Source organism: Dendrobium catenatum, unplaced genomic scaffold, assembly GCF_001605985.2.
Source record: "Dendrobium catenatum unplaced genomic scaffold, ASM160598v2 fragScaff_scaffold_621, whole genome shotgun sequence".
NCBI classification, from domain to species: Eukaryota; Viridiplantae; Streptophyta; class Magnoliopsida; order Asparagales; family Orchidaceae; genus Dendrobium; species Dendrobium catenatum.
This window is the reverse complement of record NW_021319083.1, coordinates 19,189,391-19,211,607: the sequence shown is the minus strand read 5'-3', so window position 1 is coordinate 19,211,607 and position 22,217 is coordinate 19,189,391. Positions and strand designations below refer to the sequence as shown.

The window sequence follows — 22,217 nt, the reverse complement described above, 5'->3', positions numbered from 1 at the left end:
TTGGTCATGGATGTTCTTACTAGACATTTGCAAGAGGATGTACCATGGTGTATGATTTTTGCTGATGATATTCTTCTTGTTGATAAGACTAGAGAGGGAGTTGAAGGTAAACTTCAATTATGAAGGTCAACCTTAGAGTCTAAAGATTTTCATTTGAGTGGATCTAAAACCAAATATATTGAGTGTAATTTTAGTAGTAAAAGATCTAGTGAGGGATTTGTGACTTTAAGCGATAAAGTCATAATTAAATATTACATGCTTAGATATCTTAGGTCTATTGTTCAGAGTGATGGTAAAATAGATGGGGATATTATTAGTAGAATTCAAGTTGGTTGATTGAAGTGGAGGAATGCATCGGACTTGTTGTCTGATAGAAAAGTACCACTCAAACTTAAGGAAAAATTCTATAAGATGGTGGTGAGCCCTACAATGCCTTATGGCGCAGAATGTATGCCATTAAAAGAGAAGCATAATATTAAGTTAAGTATTGCAAAGATGAGGATGTTCAGGTGGATGAGTGGCTTGACTCTTAGAGACATGATACGAAACGAGCATATACATGAAAAGGTTAGAGTAGCTCTAGTGGTAGATAAGATTAGAGAGAGTCACCTTAGATGGTTTGGTCACAAAAATAGCGGTCATTCGATGACCCAGTTAGGAGAGTAGATGTATTAGATTTAACCTATGTTAAGAAAAATAGAAGTAGACCTAAAAAGACATGGTTAGAAAATATGAGAAATGACATTTCTTTATTAAATCTAAATGAGAATTTGACTCTTAACCGAACACAATGAAGAAAAAGAATTCATGTAGATGACCCCGCTTAGTGGGATAAAGGCTTGATGTTGTTGTTGTATCCATTAAAATGTAAAAGCCTTTAAAATTAATCATAAGATCATATTTTCAAATAAACTTGCACAGTGTATTCAAAAATTATCTAACTTCTTCAAAATCAAAATTAAGTCCAAAACCTCCTTACAAATTTTAGTATGTAATCTAGTATTTGATTAATTACTATTTACTCATTAAAAAGGTATGCTTATCAATCAGCATCAAACATTTGTATTCGCAAATGAATATTATATGCATAGTCTTGAAAGTCACATATAGAAATTAAAACTCTCACATTAAAGATTAGGAAAAAAAAATTTGTATTATAAGTTAGCATATACATACCCTTATGATTAGGTATCTTAGCTTAAATGGCTAAGCTGTAAATCATCTTTTCTAAAATCAAAATAGTCTTATCTATCTTACATATACATTGAGACTAAGATTATATGATTTTGAAAGCGCTTAGGTTAATTTAGCCGGTCATACTTTCTAGGCAAAATAGTAAAACTATAAGTCGAGCTTATTAAAACCGTATGTGAGATTTCAAGTTTGTAAGTCTTATGAATTTTGGTAGATTTATATTTGAACTACTACCCATCCGAGATTATTTTCTTAAATTTAGAGTCAGACGATGATGTTCTTCTTAATTACATTTTAAGTCATCACTTTCTATAGTGTATCTTCAATTTTGTGTTATTTGTATATAAAACTGTCATTGCCAGATCCCAAGTCCTAGATGAGAAAAGTGAAGGGTTGCGTAAGGTAGTCGACAATCAGTGTAAAACTTGTCGAATAATAATGACATGAATCCTTTAAGAAATTTTTGTTAATGCTAGGGCGTCCCCTGGAAACGACATGCTATATGGCCTAAATACAGTGACAAGTGTACAAGGGTCGCTGCACTGGCGCCCGGGTGTAGTGTTGAATAGGCAAGGGTTCCCACATCGAGGACGGATGTGGGTAAATAAGCTAGTCCATGAAACTAAAATTAGAATAAGGACTTGGAATATAGGTTCCCTCATAGAAAAATTAATGGAATTAATATATATTATGATTTATAGGAAGTTAAATATTTGTGCATTCAAGAAACTAAATGGATTGGAGAGAAGGCTAAGGAGATTGATAGTTTAAGATTTAAACTTTAGTATTCGGGTAAGAGTCATACTAGAAATGATGTAGGTGTGATTATGGATAAGAGTTTGAAGGATAATATTATAAAAAATTAATAGAATTCGATATAGAATAATAAATTTAAAGATTATTATTAATGCTAAGATTGTTAATATTATAAAGTGCATATGCTCCTCAAGTAGGTTTGAATATGAGTTCAAAATTAAATTTTTGGAATGACTTAGAAGAATTAATATAAAAAATACCTCTTGAAGAAAGAGTTTTTATTGGAGGATATTTAAATGGACATATTGGTAGAGAGATAGATGATTTTAAAAGCATTCATGGTGGCCATGAGTTTATAACAACAAATGGTTGTGACAAGACCATATTAGATTTTTGTTTAGCTTATGATTTTTTAATTACTAATATCTTATTTAAGAAAAGGAATAAACATCTCATCACTTATAAAAATAAATATAGCATAACTCAGATTGACTATTTTCTTATAAAAAATTAGATTGTTTAGATAGCAAAAATAGTAAAGTTATTCCGAGTGAAAATTTATGTACACAGCATCGTTATTAGTTTTGGAATTTAAGATAAAGGGATAGAAAATAAAAAATAAAGTAAAATGATATTCTATGATTAGATGAGGGCATTTAAAAAATATTAATAATAATATTTTTGAGAGTAAGATTTAAGACCTTAAGATTTTGTCTGTGCATAAAAATCCTAATATTATGTGAGAAAAAGTGGCTAGTTATATTAAAAATATTGCAAAAGATGTGCGTGGAGTTTTAAAGTGAACAACTCCTAATAGTAAAAATAGTTGATGGCGGAATCCAAATGTACAAGATAAAATTAAAAATAAAAATATTTGTTATAAAAATTAGTTAAATTATAAAAACTTGGATAATTGAGAAATATATAAAGAGGCACGTAAGGAATTTAAAAAAGCAATATACAATGCAAAGATCTTAGTTTTTAGTGTTTTATATAATATATTGGATTCTGAGGGAGAAAGATATATGTATAAGTTAGCCAAACAAAGAGATAGAAGTAATAAAGATTTAGTTCAAGTGAAGTGTATTAAGGATGAATATCAAAAAGTATTTTTCTTAGAAGATGATATTCAACAAAGGTGGATGAGATATTTTGCTAAACTTTTTAATTAAGATGATTGTAGTGACCTTAGCACCCTAAATGAAAATAAATAATTATGTTTGTATCGGCATATTAATAAAACCGAAGTTAAAAAGCCAGCGGTATCACAGGCGGCCCAAACCTCCTCACCTAGGGGTGGGGTCCACTTTGGCGGCAAAAAGAGGAGAGGCAACAAGCTAACAGGGAAAGTGGATTTAATTAATAAAAAAGATTTGATATCTTTTGTATTAAATAAATAATATCATATATTAGGAAGCTTTTAAGGAGGTGGAGGGATTTAATTAATTAAAAAGATTTGATATCTTTGGTATTAAATAAATAATATCTCATATTATGAAGTTTTTAAGGAGGTGGAGAGGACTATTTAAAGGGCATGAAGGGGTTAGGGTTGGGTATGCTTATATTATTTGTTCTCTTGGAGTTCTTTGGTGTTTGGGCTCTAGACTCTTCTCTAGAGATTTTGGGAGAGACGATCCTCCTCTCAAATTGAGGATCAATTGTATCTTTGCTTTGCGTTTGATTTTCTTTGATTTCCCTAATAAAAATTTGCTGTTTGGAGCATTCTTTTTCTTGAAGTTCTCATATTATTCTTAATGATTTTTCACCGATTATTGCTAGGGTTGCTTGCGCTCAAGTATTTCCAAGAGGATTACTTGTGAACTCAAGTATTTCTTATCATAGGTTGCGGCGTGATATTAATGTTTCTCAAAATCAATTTGGATTCATGCCAGGTAGGTCGACTATAGAAGTCATACATTTATTAATAGGTTAGATGGAGAAATATAGAGAAAATAAGGAAGATCTACATATTATATTTATTGATTTAGAAAAAGCATATGATAAAGTTCAAGAGAAGTGCTATGGAGAGTTCTTGATAAGAAAGGAGTTAATAACGTTTATATTCAAATCATTAAAGATATGTATGCAGGAGTTATTACTTTTGTTCAAACACAAGGTGATTTAACCAAGTATTTCCCTATTTCAATTGGGTTACATCAAGGATAAGCCTTAAGCCCTTATCTTTTGCTTTAGTCATGAATGTTCTCACTAGACATTTGCAAGATGATGTACCATGGTGTATGCTTTTTGCTGATGATATTCTTCTTGTCGATAAGACTAGAGAGGGAGTTGAAGGTAAACTTAAATTATGGAGGTCAACCTTGGAGTATAAAGGTTTTTGCTTGAGTAGATCTAACACGAAATATATAGAGTGTAGTTGTAGTAGTAATGTCGCATCAACTTAAATATAAATTCAATCTCAAAATGTAAAGCACAATATAGAATAATATTGAGTCATACCTCTAACTTCTCAAAATTAAGTAATCATATCTTTCTATTTTTTGCTTCTATTCTAAATCAATTCTAAGTTGATCCAATTATTCTTAAAATTTCAAAAACTAAACCTTTAAAATGAAATTCTTAAAATCCTATAAAAATATTAGTCAATATTTTGATAAAAATAAATAAATCATTTTTTTTATAAAAACATTTCTCAAAAATATAATAATATACATACGATATAATTAAACATAGAAGCTTGCCCTTATAGGGAACTTACATCTCAGAATAAAATAAACTTTATTCAATCATACATATTTAGTGAAAAATCTCTAGGCATATAAATATAAAAATAATTTCTTTTGTTATTGAGTTCAAAACAAACTAATATTTTTTTTTCTTCAAGATAATATATTATTTTCTATGACATACTTCAAAAACAAATTATTTCAAATTTTTAGATTAAAAAAAAAGTTCTCAATCTTTATTATAGTTATCTTATGCAATGACATGATCAACCAAATATAGAGGACACATGATTAATGAAGAGAAGCTTCAAAGATTTGATCAAGAATTAAGAAATATCATAATAGCACTACCATATATTCAATAGAGCTAAGTTATCCCCCATATCAGTAGAGTTAGTATAAACACCACCATCGTTAAAAATTTGTAGGAACAGTCTAATTCATAACTTCAAACCATGCCAAGGTCTTGGCATAAGAAAACTCAAGTGGAGAGTGTGTGTACAATGATCAAGTAAGTGACCTCGTCAGAGACATGCTTGGTTCATAGATAGAATAGGATGAATCAAGACAATGAATGGGTCCAAATCATTGAGAGAAATCTAACTAAGGCAATCAACAAGAGAATGTCCAAATACATGAAGAGAAATCTAACCAAGTCAATCAGCATAAGAATGTTCAAAGCTCAGTGCACATTAAACCAAGTGAAACAAACAAACAACCCTAGCGTATGTGCCGCAGACTGAATGAACTAGGGAGATCTAGAGTAATCTAAGGAAATCTGACAAAGTTAATATTAGAGCATCAATCTAGAGACAACAAATCCCAAAAAAGTCTCTATTGAGTGAAGGCACGACAGAGGGACCAAGTGAATGAATGTGAAAGACATCCCATAATGACCTAAAGAGAACAAATGGGCATAAAAGACCCTAGTGTCAAAAATACATTCAAAAAATGGTGAAAGCAAGCAAGCAATGCAGGCAATACTAGCACAAGAAGCAAGTAGAACAAGAGAGCGTGGCCGAAAGGGGATGCCGGTGGATGAGGCAATGCCTGTGAGGGGTGAGCATGAAAAAATGTGGTGATTTCTTTTGCATTTTAAATAAAAGAAATATTTAAAACATATAAATTAATACATAACAATTCCTATAAGTTTCAATCTATCTAGAAGGATCCACTAGTTTTGGAGTTTGCTTATCATCCGGACTAAAAAAATTGAGGCATTTTAGGATCCTAGAGACTGAAGTCTAGATTGAGTGGTGATTGACCTTCTCAATACAAGCTAAAGCAATAGATTATGCCGCGAGTATTTTCGACAAATTGCTGCATGCCGAGAAGCAATCCTGGGTCATATTTTTGAGTCACTAATCAATTCCGTGGAAATTTATTTGTTCTATTTTGGAAAGAAAGTAAGCCAAAGCTAAATGCAGCATCCTTCAAACAGATCAAATTTAGTAATTAAGTTGGAAAAAATCAACTAAATCAACTTTTTATCTTGCTTTTTTCTTTAGGGACTATAGAGTTGTTTAAAAGGGTGGAGCGCTAAAGTTCACTCCGATGTCCATCAAAAGGTACACCCCTCTATATGCATCAAGCACAACTTCACTAAATCCTTCCCACCCCCTTACAATGTATCAGCCCATATTCCACGATTTGTAAGTTAAAGAATTGGAGAAAAACAGTTTATCGTTCTTCCAAAGTCTATCAAAGCCTTAATGGTACCTATAGCATACAAACAAAGGACTAAATTTTGGAATTTCTCCAAAACTTGAAGGGCATAATAACAGATTTTGAATATTAAGCAGCCAATTATTAACAGCCCCAAATTTGAGGGGCAGAAATATAATACAACTTTTTTTCTTTCTGTTGATGTTATATGGCACCATGAATCACCATTGAAGCATAATTTTATCCAAATAGCTATTTTGATGGATAGGTGACATTCCAAAACAATGATTAATCATTAGAACCCAGCTAGCAATTTAACCATTCATGGAAGTAAATATCATAGTTTGCATCAAATGGTTTGTTAGGATGAAACATTTTATGAAAAGGCTGACTAATTCATAGTGTTAATCCATAAAGAATGTAGAAACAAAGAAATAACTTGAAAATTCATTTGAAGAATGCAGTCTTCAACAACTTCAGAAGACAAAATTAATCGGAATCAGCAGTCACCAGTTAAATGAGTTTTGGCCTGGTCAACCAATATTTTTCAGAGCAGATAAGACTGAAGATCCTTCTTAGGCTTCATTTGGGATGGCTTTCTTACTGCTTCTTGAAGCAGCTTTTTAGTATTAATTTTTTAATTTTTGAACTAAAAAACTGTTTTAAGAAGCAGTAAGAAAGCCGTCCCAAATGAAGCCTTATAGCATCTTAAAAAATGAACAAATATGAAGTAGTTCAAACACTTTACAAGATACTACAATAACAACTTTTATCCCACTAAGTTGAGTCGGCTACATAAATCTTTTTTCTCCATTGTGTTCAATTAAGAGTCAAATTCTCATTTAAATCTAACAAAAAAAATGTCATTTCTAATATTTTCTAACCATGTCTTTTTAAATTTACCTCTATCTTTCTTAGCATAGGCAAATGATTTACAAGTTACAACATTAAAAAAAATCTGGGAGATTGATTTATTCATAAGCATAATGATAAATGTACACATTCTTAAAAGGTTGATCAAAGAACACATTGAAAAGATTAAAACAAGTGTGACATGAACTAAAACTGTAGTAAAGCAGAAAGGTCTTATACATCATATAGGCAGATAACCAAAAGGTGCTTTTACCTTGCAGATCTAGAAGATAAACATCTACTACAGGTTAAAAGTTTCAGCAGGGATCTTGAATTCTTTGTCCTATTTCTTGAAAGAAGAAACTGCAGAGAATGAAGTTAAATCACACACTTGAATCTCATGGGAAAATAGAAATTCATATCAAAGTAAATATCCTTTTACTGTTTATAGCTGATATGTTTCACCTGTTATTATCAGTATCATTTCCATTATAGCCTCCCTCAACCCCTAAATCCCCACATTCTCCGCTTCCTTTCACCCTTCTTCATTCCCCCATTCCCCAAAATAAGATTTTTTTTCTTTTATGTAAAGAAAAATAATTTTAATTTAAAATTTTAAATGAAATTTTACAAAAGATAACAAATGGTGTCATAATGGCATTAGAGTCGATAAGAATGAAAAAAGTACATGAAACAATGAAGCAATAGTATAACCAGCTCTGCATTATAAGATTTTTTTTCTTTTTTTTCAGCTCTGAGTTATAAGATAGTAGAGTGATGCAAGATGATTTAGGGTTATGGTTTTCTAAGATAACAAGAAAGATGCAATGTATGCATATCATACAAACCACTAAATTAGCCAATAATGTGCTTTCCTTAAATGCAACAAGTAAATCTAAAAATAGAACCCAAACAATGATAAAATGATCAAATAAATTCAAAGAAATCAACAAAAAATATGAACCACGCAAAATTAGTAATCAATTATAACTTAATCATCACAAAATAGGAGGTGGGTCGTGAACGAGAACCCTTCGTAGTCCATGCGTGTGACGTTTACGTACAAAGTGAACAGTAGAGAGCAGCTCGATCAAAGAACAAGAATTTAGAAGGAATTGAAAGTGTGAGCTCTCATTTTTTTTCTTCTTTAATTGTAAGATTACTGAAGGCGATTGTAGCAATGAAAAGTTGCGTCTTTTGACAATCAGTTGCTTACAGTGGGGCTAAATTGAGAGCGTGAAGAGATGCATCTCTCTTCCTTTTTTTTATTTATTCAACAATAACCAGTACTTTGATTCATCACATGTTTTCATTATTATTTCCTTTCTTGTAAAATTATATATATATATATATATATATATATATATATCTCTATATATATATATATATATATATATATATTAATCTCTAAACAATAATATTACTGCTCCTCTTTTGAAGTCATCTATGGCAATTTTTGTAATTGCCTCTGTTGTACTCACATTATTTTTTGGTTGTAAAATTACATTTAAATAAGTACAACAACAAAACTTGAATGTTACAAGTGACCCAAATCCGAAATTTTTGCACCAAGTTCAAGTCAGGTTTTTGTTTGGGGTCAACCTGACTACAAAACACATGTTTCTCATTTAATTAAGCATGGTAAATAAGATTCTTAATCTCTTTTTCATCTCATCTCTTAGAATATTAATAAAGGCGCAACACTCAAATTTTGGAAATATATTTCAATCCAAAATTTTCCCTTAACAAATCTTCATCCCAATCATTTCAATGACTTCAAAGCTTAATCGTTTGGTCACCTTTTGGTTGGAATTTTTACTGTATAGGGATCACTCATTTTTAATTGGTTAGTAATATTCAAATCTTCACTAGGAGTTGAACCGAATTAGCTTAAATTCAAACATTGGCTCTCGAAATGCAGCTGTCCCTTTATCTTAGTCAGCTCTCCATATATTTTCCTTAATATAAGGTGGTATTCTCACACCTGATTCCTTCAATTAATGCAAAGAATTTTGCCCGATTTTCAATTTAAAAAAAAAAAATAAGCTGCTGAAACTAGTGCATATATTTTTTGTTAGACATTCATTGAATTGAAAACGGATCATGCGCAGAACAATTTTTCAAGAGAAGCAAATATTGTTAATAAACTACCTTTGATCGAGTGACTCTTGGGCCTTTCCAGCATAGCAAACTTCTTGATCGGGATTCTAATCTCCTGTAAAATAAGGATAATATTATGAACACAACCGATATGATGAAATTTTATAAACTGAAAATGTAAACTAATTCAAGAACAATATTAAGATTAATGGCAATAAGATGATTATAACTTGGGATTTTTTATTTAATAAACTTGTAAGTTAATTCTTCAGTTTAAAAATACTACTACCCGTATTCCTTTACCAATTTTGTGAGCTACCCGTTTATAGAAAGTGCGCACTTTCATCATTTAGAGGTGACCTGTAATATGGGAACAAGGCTGAAATTATGAATTGGGGAAGATCAGGAGGTGAAGATTTTGGAGAGTGAAGAGAGAATGCCTTCCCTAGAGCTTATTCCTAAGGAGGGGATGAGTAGAGGGTATGGGGAGAGGTGTGAGGAGGTAAAACATGAAAGAAGGGGTGCTGAATTTGAGAGGAGAGGACGGAATTTGAAAGGGGAGGAGCCAATTATGATCGAAGGGGTGTTGAATTTGAAAGGATGGGCTAATTATGATCGAAGGGACGTTGAATTTGAAAGGAGAGGGGCTGATTATGATCCAATGGGTGCTGAATTTGAAAGGAGAATGTGAGAATTTGACGAAATGTTTGGATACGAGCGTAGAAAGGATGATTGAGAAACCTGGGGGTAACCACCTCCTTGGGGAATGAAAAATTATGGAGGAAATAGGGGGAATAGAGGAGATCCGAGAGTGAGGAAGTTGAAGATGTATATTTTTGAGGGAGATGATGCACATGGGTGGATATACAGGGTGGAAAGATACTTTACCGTCAATAGATTGACGAAGGAGGAGAGATTGATGGCGGCTAAGATGTACTTGGAGGGTAAAGTGTTGGCACGGTACTAATGGAGGGATACGAGGTGACCCATACAGACCTAGAGAGAGTTTAAGAACTGCTTGTTGTAACATTTCCGAACTAGAAGGGGAGGAAATTTCTATGAGCAGTTCTTCGCTTCAACGCACAAGGGAATGGTGGTGAAGTACCATGAGCAGTTTAAGCAACTAGCCAGACGACTGGATCGGCTTCCGAATATTGTACTGGAGGGAAACTTTATGAAATGGCTCAAACCAGAGATTCGATCAGCAGTTTAGTGATGAGGCCTCGTGATTTGGGAGAGGCTATGGAGCTAGCCTAGTTAGTAGAGGATCAGAGGCACCTGGAGAGATGGGTTGGTAGTAGTAGCTCAAGAGGTTCGTACAGGATAACCACAACCTTTTTAGCATCCAAGGAGCCGACACCGGGTACTCTTAGGGAGACTCCAAAGGAGAAGACTGTAGGAGGAAGATCCGGGAAAAACTTCAAGAAATTCACAAAAACAGAGCTACAAGAGAAGAGGGCAAAAAGGTTGTGTTTCAGATGTGATAAGAGGTATCTCATGGTTTTCACCCTAAACACCAGGGCACAGGTGTAAGGACCAAACTCTTCAGATTCTCACCGTTTGTGATAACGAGCAAATTAAGGAGGGAGCTATTTTTCCACCTCGCAAACAAGGTGGGTCCTTGCGAGGAGGTATTGTTCGATCGGGTCCCTCCTGGACCAATCCAGTCGATCCTTTCCTAGACCAGCTCTTGCAGGTTGATTTTGAGGGAATTAATTAAGAAATATTTCCTAATTGAATATGGCAGATGTTGTGGTTGATTTGGAAATTGATTTGGAGGGGATTTATTAGAAAATATTTATTATCGAATAAGGCAAATTTTGGGGCTGATTTGGAGGGGATTAATTAGGAAATATTTCTTAATTGAAGAGGATAGATTTTGAGGCTGATTTGGAGATGATTAATTAGGAAATATTTTCTAATTGAAGATGGTAGATTTGGGGACTGATTTGAGGGCCGATTTGGGAGGGAATTGGGAGAGGGCCGTTTGGGTATTTGTCGTTTATTATGTGCTTTAAGTAGGGATTTTTTTTTCTAGAGTTGGGGGTATGTGTTATTTGCTAAAATTAGATTGCTCTTGGGGTGTTTGGGCTCTAGTTGGCAGCTAGAGATTTGGGAGAGCAATATCTTCCTCTCCAGTTGAATATCCACTTGTATCTTATCTTTTCTTTCATAAAAAATTCAATAAAAAAATGTTTTGTGTGTTCTATTCCTGATTTTTTTGTCGTTGGTTTTCTGAAATTGCTGAAATCAAATTTTACCCAAGACTTTTCCTAAATTTTTGCAAGCACTTCCTAGCATTGCCATGACAATTTGAGTTATTGTGCATATGCCTATTTATTGTAGTGTTGTATTCTGCACTGTAAATGGAATCAAAAGTTATGCTTTACTCCTATACGAAATTTGGACACTATAGTAGGATTCATAATTGGCTAATTATAGGATCGGGTGTATTTCGAATTGCAGTTATTTGCTAGAAATGGAATTTTAGGGTTTAAAACTTCTATTTTTTAGCCAAATTATGGAGATTCTGATAAACTACCGGTTATCAGCTTTTTATTATAAACAGGATCTTGAAGACAAGTAAAACTTTAGTTTATGGTTTAATAAAATTTTGATTCCCTCTAAACTTAAACATGTAATTTTTAAGCATATGGTTTGATAAAATTTAGATTTCACCACAAACTTAGACGTAGTAAATTTCAGTCTATGGGCTTGACAAAATTTAGATTCTATATCAAATTTATGTGCATTGTTGGATATACATCCGGCAATTTCTCTCCTACATCTCCTATTTCTTTATTTTAGTTACTGATTTGCATGTGTGATTAAGGTTATTATTGTTTCGAAATAGTAAAAATGAAAATATCCAAAGAAGTATAAGTTAATGAAATAAAAGAAAAAGATTAAGAAAAGAAAGAACATATATTAATCCATTTTTTTATAAAGATAAATTTATATAATTCCCACTGAGTTTACTTAGTAAACTCAAACCACGAGTTTAAATGTTTCAGGTAATTCCTAAGAGAAGTAATGGCTGAAAGAGAAGAACATGTTTACAGAAGGCGAGGTGCAAATGACAACAGGTAAAATAGATTTTTGTGTTTAGTGGCTCTTCAGTTTTTGTAAAAGTTTTGAGGACTAGTTATCTTATACTTTTGGAAATGTACTATCGTCCGACCTTTCGTACCCGCCTCGTTAGATCGAGCATCCGGGACGGGTCGTGACATTTCCCCTTTGTTTCAAGCTTAAAATGATTTAAAACCTTTTCCTAAGAGAAATATAATCCAAATATTTTAAAAGCTTGAGAAGGCAAGTGTAGCAGGATATGATTACTTAATAATCTAATACTTCTACTTTCTAGCAAACAACATTCCAACATCAAAACACAAAAAGACTTAGTATATTATTTCCTTATAATTCATTTGCACATCAGTGATAAGAAAATCAAATACTGATATGTGCGGCTTGAAATCATCCAAAAGAAACTTATTCTGTAGCATTTCTTTCGATAAATCCAAAAAGTTCTTTTGGACCAAGGTGGACGGTTCCTTTTTTATCTTTTAATATTTGGAGACGTTTAACTAGCCCTTAAATGTTCACCATATTTTAAGGTTGGAAATAATTACTTTTCCTTCACTGTGATTGTACTCATTGGCTGTAAATAAAAACTTAAATATAAGAGAATATAACCAAATAATGAAACTAAATCATCTTTGTTCTTCATAGAATGGAAAATATCAATGTACGATGTAGAAGCAATTCCCGACTCCTACACTTGGTGGTTTTTTGAGGTAATAACCTAAATGCAAGTAAATTTAATATGGTGAACAAATAACAAGAAATCCAATGAATTATCCTATAGACAATGGCACGATCTAGGCTAAGCCTTTTCAAAGACAAATGCCGGTAAGCATGTTAGGTAATGTACATGAAAAAGGCTAATGACATTCATAGTTGCAATAACCAAGATTAGATTGACGGAAGATTTTAATCTGTTGCAAGGATCATGTGCCAGTAGATGCTCTGAATTCTATTTTGAGTTTCGTTAAAATTAACTTGCAAAGAATGGTTAGGAACTCACATGTTTTCTTGTTCAAGTTTCTCGGCAATTGAGATTGCTCTGTGTCTGGACCAACCACCATGGTTTGCACAACCTTCAGCTTGCTGAATGACATGAGCAAGGGAAACTTTACCTTTGACTAAGCTTTTACTATGACTTTGCTCGTCATAATCCTTCCTTCCAGATACAAGACTTGTGTCGCCATGTTGTTGCAAAGAAGATCCCTCTCCTACCCATGCACATTCTGACCCTTTTCCCTTGCGATCTGCAAGGCCATTAGTTAGTTCAAAAGGATCATACGGCCCCGCTTTTGAGGAGCTGTGAACTGCTTAATTAGTATACCTCTTTCCGTAGCGAGAGAATCAAACTGTAGCTCTCTAGCAAGGCTCGAGCCACTTCCTTTAATAGCATTTTCTTTAGGTATCCGCCTCAGAAGGTTTTCAGACTGCTGGCAATGAGAGGTGCGATTAGAAATTGATCGTTGAATATTGATCATCCTAGAAGAAACATTCCTGAGATCATGCATATCATCGGTAACTTGAACATCTTGTCTACCATCTATCTGAGGGTTGCATCTGATTTCAAGTATCACAGTGGCATTAAGAACAGACGCAAACGCTTGCACAATCTGTTCTCTAAATTTTTCAGCTTTGGATTTGCTATCAGGTGACCCAAAGTCCAGTTGCACAGTGGGTGCTGCAGTTGAAAGAAGAACAGCATCCTTTATCAAAATTTTAACCACAAAAATCTGAAATGGTATTCTAACTTACATAATTCCCATATCAATAATCAGTAAACCTTGTAAATTTGTACAACAATATAATTCTAGTAAAGTATTGACAAGCCTTTTTCATCCGTGGTAACTTCACTACATGATTTCATGGATACCTGTCACAGTCTTCTCATTGAATAATAACGCCCCTATCAAAGCAAAGTTTCTCGTTACTATCATTGTGGCTTACCACATACACCTAATATGTTGGGAAAGGCGATGTTTTATGGTTGACATTTCTGGTTGCACCATGAACAACATAAACAAAAAAATAAGATTGGCTTCCCCAAAATTATTTGCCCTCGAGATAAGCATCCCATGATCAAGCCAATTATGAAAGTGAAAAAAGATCTACTTTTATCAAACAAGGGAGGTTTGTGACTATCAATACAAGGAAGGTTTGCCACCATAGTCGCTTCAAGTTCATCAACGGCTTTGGGATCTTCGACTGTCACCATAGTTGATGTTGACATAAATACCATCAAGAAAGAAGGGCTTCGTCAGATAACCCAAGCAAAACCTTTAACGTGCCAGTTAGGTTTTTGTGCTCGTTTGTAAACCTCTACTTATTTTAACATAATTTACTATTGGGGTATGTTCAAGCTGCTTAAAAGTTCATTCAGGAATAGAATTTCGTGCCTTAAGAGCCTGACATGTTTTGAAGTTGATTCATATTTTATGAGGCTTAATCAATCTTTATCATTAAATGAGTTCGTTTCCTTAAGTCAAATAATCTTATAATCTTATAATTAAACCTGAATGTTCACTTTCACTTTAGTAATTACTGATAAAAAACAAAGTTGCAAATTATAGTTAGCTATTGTCTCATATCATTTGACTTAACGGTGATGGTGATGAAGGCGGTGTTGAGGATTAATAAAGACGATGATGATGATGGATTATTGATTGGTCAAGCTTGGTTCTGAAGGTATGGTAGAGATGCAAGCCCCAAATGAGACAAGTTTTTTCTATTAGATCTTCAATAGCTTTATAATTACAAAATGCTGGTATTATATCTGCAAATTTACAATACAGCTAGAAAATTCAAGGCATCCTTGTATCTTAAATTGAAACAGAGAAAACAAATCTTTAAAAGAGTAAGATCATACCAGAACCTAGGCGGACAGAATTCAACCTTCCCTCCTGCGAAAGAAATTGTTTAAGTGCATCCGGTTGAATATTTTCAATAACTTCTTGCCATATCTTTCCATAATCCTTACATCTTCTGTCAAACTTATAGCTCAAGTTTTCTTTAGTGGCTCCAGTCAACCGCATCAAAGCTTCAGGTGTGTGAGCAATGTGCACCTTTCCATTTGGAGTGTATTCAAAGCGTTCCTTCCAGTTGCTGTTGCTATCGCCATTCTTACTGTTCGCGTGCATGGCATTTTTAATTCCTCTTTCTCTCTGACTATAAAGCTCTAAGTTTCTGTTTAATCCTCTATCACTATAAAATGCCTCATCATCCTCATGAACAGAATTCCCAACTTCTATTCGCTCATCAGCATGGTTAACAAGCAATGGAGTCTGGTTCAAATTAGTGTCAACAGAAGTTGGCAGAGTATATTGTTGATCAGGAACAATTTGCAAAAGAGCAGCTGTGAGCCAAGTTAATTTGTCATTGGACTGCCTCAAATTTTTCTCAGCTTCAGAAAGGGTTCTCAAAGCTTGGCGTAGTTTCTCCATATCTTCCTTCGATACTGGGCATTGAATCAAAAGCATATGAAAATATGAAAAAGAGTGTTTGTAAGGGAACAAAACAGTAACAAACAAAGAATTCCATTAAATAGAGAGACACGAAATTTTTCTCAACTTGATTGTGGATGTTCCAGAAAATGAAAGGTTGAACCATAAGGTGCATCTACTCACAAGTTTGACGGCGAAAAAACTTTCTTCGAGGCCTTTCTCTTGTAAATATGTAACTTCCTGCAAGTATATCAGTAATCAATGTTGCAAGTTGTGACATGAGTGCTAGAGGTTCCACTCCAGCTTCTATAATCTCTCTTAAGCTTTTGATAGTGTCAACCGTGTCTGCCGATAGAGCCACATCAAGCAAGTCCACTAGTTTTTCATCAGAAACTAAACCTACCTGAATAGTGCAAATAAAATTGGGCCCGTTGATCAAGCTAATCAAACACAATTAGCTTCCATGAAAACAAAAAAGAAATTAAATATTTAACTTTTACCAAATTTAAAAATAAAGACATTTTGAATAACATTTTCCAACGTAACACAGTTAAAAAAATATGTTTTATAAATAGACGATACACCGTGAAAAGAATATATGATCACTGTCCCCATTCCAAGGACTGCCACCCTAGGAAATGGAATTACCCTTCAAGTATATCTGCATTTTTTTCAATTAATTGATATATATATAAGAATGATAAATGGGAATATAGATGAGTTAAGCTTAGGTGGCTAGAATGAAGAAGTATTTCAAGAGTATTATGAGATAAAAATTATATGAAAAGATAAATTTTATAAAACTTTAATTCAATTAGTAATGATTTATGAATTCGAATGTTGAGAAGTTAAAAAATAGTTGATAGCTAAGTTGAGAATAATATAAACGAGGGAAAAAATGAATGTGTACTAAACTAGGAAAAATAAAATAATAAATTACTATATTAAAAGAATAATCAGAATGAAATGTATTGCAAATGAAGTAATTGAGAATAGACTCTAATGATTGAACATATAAACAAAGGGTAGAAATGCAAACATTAGATAAATAGACAAAAATAGTTTTGTAGGATTATGAAGGAGATAGAGTAAACCTAAGGTAACATGGATATAAGTTGATCAAAATGATTTGTGAAGACTAAATTTAGCACGAAGGGCAACAACATGCACGAATGAATAGAAAGAGAGGATGCATAAAAAAAATCATAAGTAATTGAGATAAAAAAGATGATGATGATGATCCATAGATATATAACATGAACATTGCCACACAATATGAGAAAATGATTGAGAGGTCTATAAACAATTTCAAGATGCCTGAGTTTTAAGATATTACGCATCTAAGATAGGATCTTGAATCAATAGATAGCATATCAAGTAACCCATCAAGTAATGTATGTCTACATGTTACATGAGATAGCATGCACATGTCCATGTAGCATGAGATATTAATTAGACAAATTACCTGGAGGCCCTATGTATCGGGGTCCACTAATTATACATCAATAAGCTTTCATTTTCACGTTCTAAGGCCATGAAGTTTGGTATCATATCATGGGGTCCCAACTATCATGTCCTCAAGTAAATTGTAAAGTCCTATTATACTACTTCTTCCCCTTTTTTTCTACCTTTGTTTGCTCTGCATCTCATTATATCTCTCTAAAGAGAAGAAACATGTAGATATCAAACTCCACTTCCCCATCTATTGCAAACCACTATTCTAACCCAATTTCGGGTATGGTAGTGAAGAATAGAAACAGCCAACCCACCCACCCTTCATTACTCTCATTCTTTTTCTCTCTGAGCCTCTCTATAATACCTATCATTAATTTAATAAGAAAGTGATTACTTTTAACCACTAAACTATCCGCTAATCTCTCTACATAAACCTCTATTTATTACTTTACTACCAATCTAAAAATAAAGATTTGACAACTACCACTACTCGTTTCTTTGTTCTGTGTAATAGCATAGTAATTCATAGATCTAGCTCATGTGATTGGAAAGGATAATTTTCCAATCCATATTCTTTTTATTTTTTTTATTTTTTGTGTGACCAAAATGCAAATCAAAATCATTGACATTCATTTACATCACTAAAATTATTTCAGCACCAAAATTCGATGAATTCCAAAATAATATAATTCTCAATAAAGTACATTTAAGAATTTAATGATGAGTGGTCTTCATTAGAAATATTTATTCTTTTATATGACAAATGCCACTCAAATTAATTGATATTGTTTGTGGGCATTATTTTTAATTTAGAATAAGATAGCTATAAATAAAAGTAAAAAATACAGTGAAATGATTATGTAAGAGATAATTAGAATAGCACATATTAAAGATAAGATAGTAAGAAATAGACATATATATTATAAATAAACAAAGGAAGCATAACCAAAAATGCGATTAGATTGAATTTATCTTAAAGAATTAGGAAGAAAATGACTAAAATAGATTATCCAGAATTATGAAGAAAAAAAATTATAACCGTGAAGTTAATAGCTCATTTAGCTTTCAATTAGAACGAAGAGGATTCATAAACTAGTCCCAAATAGCTTGGATATGACTAATTAAAATGATAATGTTGTATGGTACATAAAGTTATAACAAACTTTAAAGAATGAAAGCATTTATAATTATCATATGATAGACTAAAAAGTAAAAACTGAGTAAGCCCTGGTGGGAGTTCCAAAGTTGATCTATGTTTATTACAGAAGATTAATTATTTCCAAACTTCTCTGTAATTCTGAATAATGAGAATATAGGATAAAGTTAAATATATTCTACAATTTTAAAAATTGAACAGATTTTAAAAGATAGTAACCTGAGTTTTGCTCAGAGAACGTTAAGAAACTCTTTGCAAAACAAATTATATTATCAAGATCCACTTCCTATAGATAAAATGAACATATTTCTTCTTTATAAAGTAGAAATATGAGGAAGATATGGTCGTATAAGAATGGCAGTGCACAACTTTCATTATGATACATTGCAAACAAGAGAGTGCTAAGCTTCATAAAGTATCATGAGTAGCATTAGGAAGCAAATATGCTCTACATTTCATTATGTTTCATTGTTCAGGAATTTAGCATTAATAAACTATCATAAGTGGCATTAGAAAGCAAGGTATGCTCTACATTGCATTATGCTACATTTCAAGAATTTGAAATTCATACATCTTTAGTAATAATGTAAGGAAAAAAGTTCACAAGTAATAGAAACAAGATCTTAAGGTTCATTTTAGTCAATATGCTTCCGTCCGATAAATTTCATAAAACTTGTCACAAAAATTAGTACATAAATATAGTTCTAGATGACATGGTAGAAGAGACAAAAATGAATGATCTAGAAATTACTTACAAGTTCCTGGACAAGAGGAAGAGAAATTCTTTGTCCAAGCAAACTGAGCTGATCGAGGGTCATCTCTGCATCTCTTAAGGATCCATCTGATCGTGAAGCAATTAGTTTCAGTGCATCTTTATCAATTTCTAGGCCCTCACTAGTTGAAATCCACTGCAAAGTAAGGATGATATCTGACTCCTTGACTTTTGGAAAATAAAATTTCTGGCACCTAGATATGATTAGATGAGGCAAATGATCGAGAGAAGAGCTGACAAGGATAAAAACCACGTGTCGCGGAGCGTGATGAGCAACCTTCGAGATTGCCATCCAAAAATCAGGAGACAAGGTATCACAGTCGTCAACAATGAAAACTTTGTACTGGGATGTTGATGGGAATAGCATTGCATTATTTAGAGCATCCATAATTCTCCCAGTGTCAAACGTGCTAATTGCTCCCACTTCAATCAAATTTTTACTCTTGCCCAGCTTGTGTGAAATACAGGAATTACACACATCACATGGTTTAGCATGTTCAGTGGACTGGCAATTCAGAGCTTTTGCAAAAACTCGAGCACAGGAGGTTTTACCAGTTCCATGGGGCCCATAGAAGACATATATCAACCCAACTTTTCCTCTCAAGACAGCATTCGAAAGCGCCTGGACTACCAAGTTTTGTCCCACAAGATCTTTAAATGTCTTGGGCATATACTTTTGTGTGAGATTTTTGTGTCTACCTTTGCAATACCCTGTAGAATTGTGCTGGTTGCCTGATTTTGCTTCTGATACAAGATCGGAATCTAGTTCATGACAGTTATTAACATAAATACTGAGCTCCCCGGAGCAAGCCCGAGACATACAAGAATTCAAATTACCTTCGGGTGATCCAGATGGATCTAATAAGAATGGAAGGGCCTCTGAATCATATCCAGTTGATGAAGATAATAGTTGAGATGTAATAGGATTTTTAAAATTATCCTTTTCCTTTTGGCTATGCTGAATAGAACTTCCATCTTTCCTCAATCTCGACTCAGACAACCCACAAGCCAAGCTTCTGCCTGCAATATCCAGGAATGTCTTACCTCTATGATGTATCCTTGACCAATTCCATGGAATCCCACAACCATGCCTTGGAGCCTGACTGACATCCATTTCAGCATTATCTTGATCTTCCTTTTCCTCCCCCAAACAACATTTGTGATGTGTAAAATCTTGGGGAAACGAAGTTGAAGCAACCGACATATCATTGTGCACTCTACCACCCCTTAAATCTACTGAACCATGAGTCCTCCTGGAACCTCTGAACTTTCGCCTCTTCGTTCTACTAAACCCACTGAGCTGAGCATGACCACTTGCCTTCAACTCTTTACTTCTTCTATCACCGCCTCCGCCTCTTTGGACTCTTTGTTGGCAATGGCGAGAAGGTTTTGTTATCTCATTATCAGTCTGACTGGGAATTTCTTCCAATTGCTCTGAGAGTGTCTTGAGACGAGGATTCTTCCCAAGTAGACTAGAATGAGATGCCTTATCACTTTGGTTCAATCTGCTACCATCTTCTTCCTTTCTCATTTCACCATCCCTACTTTCCCTACCAGCACTGTGATCACCACTTGTTCCTATTGGAGGAACATTTAATGCGGCCAAGCCAGCAACCTTGGGATGGCTGACAGATAACCGACCGGCATCCCCTACCAAATCAACACCAATAGATCTTCTCCCACTGTGAACTCCAGCATCCTTTCCTGATCTCTTCACCAATGTGGCAATAACAAAAGGGGAAAGCCAGGAGGGAGGGCTGGTCGAGGGGTCTCGGAGAGACTTTGACCTCTGAAGAACAACCAAGTCCCTCATGAGAGATCTTTCCGCCTGAATTGGGCTGTGGCGATGCATATGGTTCTTGAGATGGATGCAGTTTGTGAGGTGAATATGATTCCGAAGATGCTGGCTTATGGTTCCATGCTCCTCGACGTGTAAAGCACCAACAGAACGAGAGTCATCCTTCAGAAAACCATGGAGGATGGCCCTGGTCATATTCAAAACCTAAAAGAGCCAAATTTCTTGGCTGAAAGCGGGTGCGAGTTACCAACTTTTCCAGGTTTTGCAGGAAACATGGTATGCCTCTCATTCCAACCTACGGGTTTCTCAAACTATAGCAAAAATCCGATGCATATCTATTCCAAAACCTCGCCTATGAAAAAGAAAACAAAAAATTCAAGGATTCGGCCAAGGAAATCTAATTAAAGACAGCGGAAAACCATACCGTGAAATACTCTCGGACCGTGAAATACTCTCGGAAAAGTTTAGAACTTTGCTACGAAACCCAAATTTAAAAACTTCGCAGCTCAGTCACTACATATTCCATACCAGAAATCTGGACCTCTTATGCGTAAGAGGAGAGAGAGAAGAAGATGAGTGAGGTAAACCGCCACCTGAATACAATAAATACTGAAAATCTCTATCATAAGCAGCGAGCGACTCCTTTTCTATCTTTTCGCTCTCCCTTCCCTTTTGGCCCTTCACATGAACCATAAGAGAGAGAGCTGGAAAGAGCGCGAGGAGAGAGAGCGAGGACGGTGGAAGGTGGAGGATGGCTGCTCAGTGGCCTGAGTGGGCGACGGCAGTGGCGCCCGCATAGGTATTACGGGACCGCAGGGTAGGGTTTTAACCTACAGCAAGTTGTCCAATTCTCTTAGTTATATTACCACTCCGAGTTTCCGCTGACCCTTGTCTTTTTTTGTCTATGTCCCACCAGAAGTGCGGTGCTAACGAAAACAGTTGCCCAAAATGAGAGTGAAAATAAAAAATCGATCCGTTAGCATCTCCTTCGTTTTTACCTATTCTGTTTTGAAATTAAAAAAATAATAAATTAAAATTTTTGAAGAAATTTTAAATAATTATAATTTTAAAATGATAAATTATTATAAAATAAACTATCTCAATATAATTTAAAGATTTTATATAAATTCTCTCCTTTTAAAAATTTTATTAATTTATCTAATTATACAATGAAATGACATAAATTCATTATTTTAAATAATATTTTTTTACTTTTGTCCTTTCTATATTTCGTCATTTTTTTTTCAATAAAATATGTATATAT

The 22,217-nt window shown here is 33.8% G+C and overlaps 1 protein-coding gene across 1 annotated transcript; it reads right to left on the bottom strand.

Annotated features, from left to right (window-relative positions):
- Positions 1 to 7,249: 7,249 nt before the first annotated feature.
- LOC110115680 (protein STICHEL-like 3) lies at positions 7,250 to 21,762 on the bottom strand. Its single transcript, XM_028695233.1, has 8 exons — positions 21,396 to 21,762; positions 19,139 to 21,305; positions 15,956 to 16,175; positions 15,199 to 15,786; positions 13,660 to 14,013; positions 13,339 to 13,582; positions 9,306 to 9,369; positions 7,250 to 7,517 (listed from the first exon to the last, which is right to left on the bottom strand). The coding sequence occupies exons 2-8, from the start codon at positions 21,146 to 21,148 to the stop codon at positions 7,425 to 7,427; spliced, it is 3,573 nt and encodes a 1,190-aa protein (XP_028551066.1). The 5' UTR covers positions 21,149 to 21,305; positions 21,396 to 21,762; the 3' UTR covers positions 7,250 to 7,424.
- Between the last annotated feature and the right edge of the window lie 455 nt (positions 21,763 to 22,217).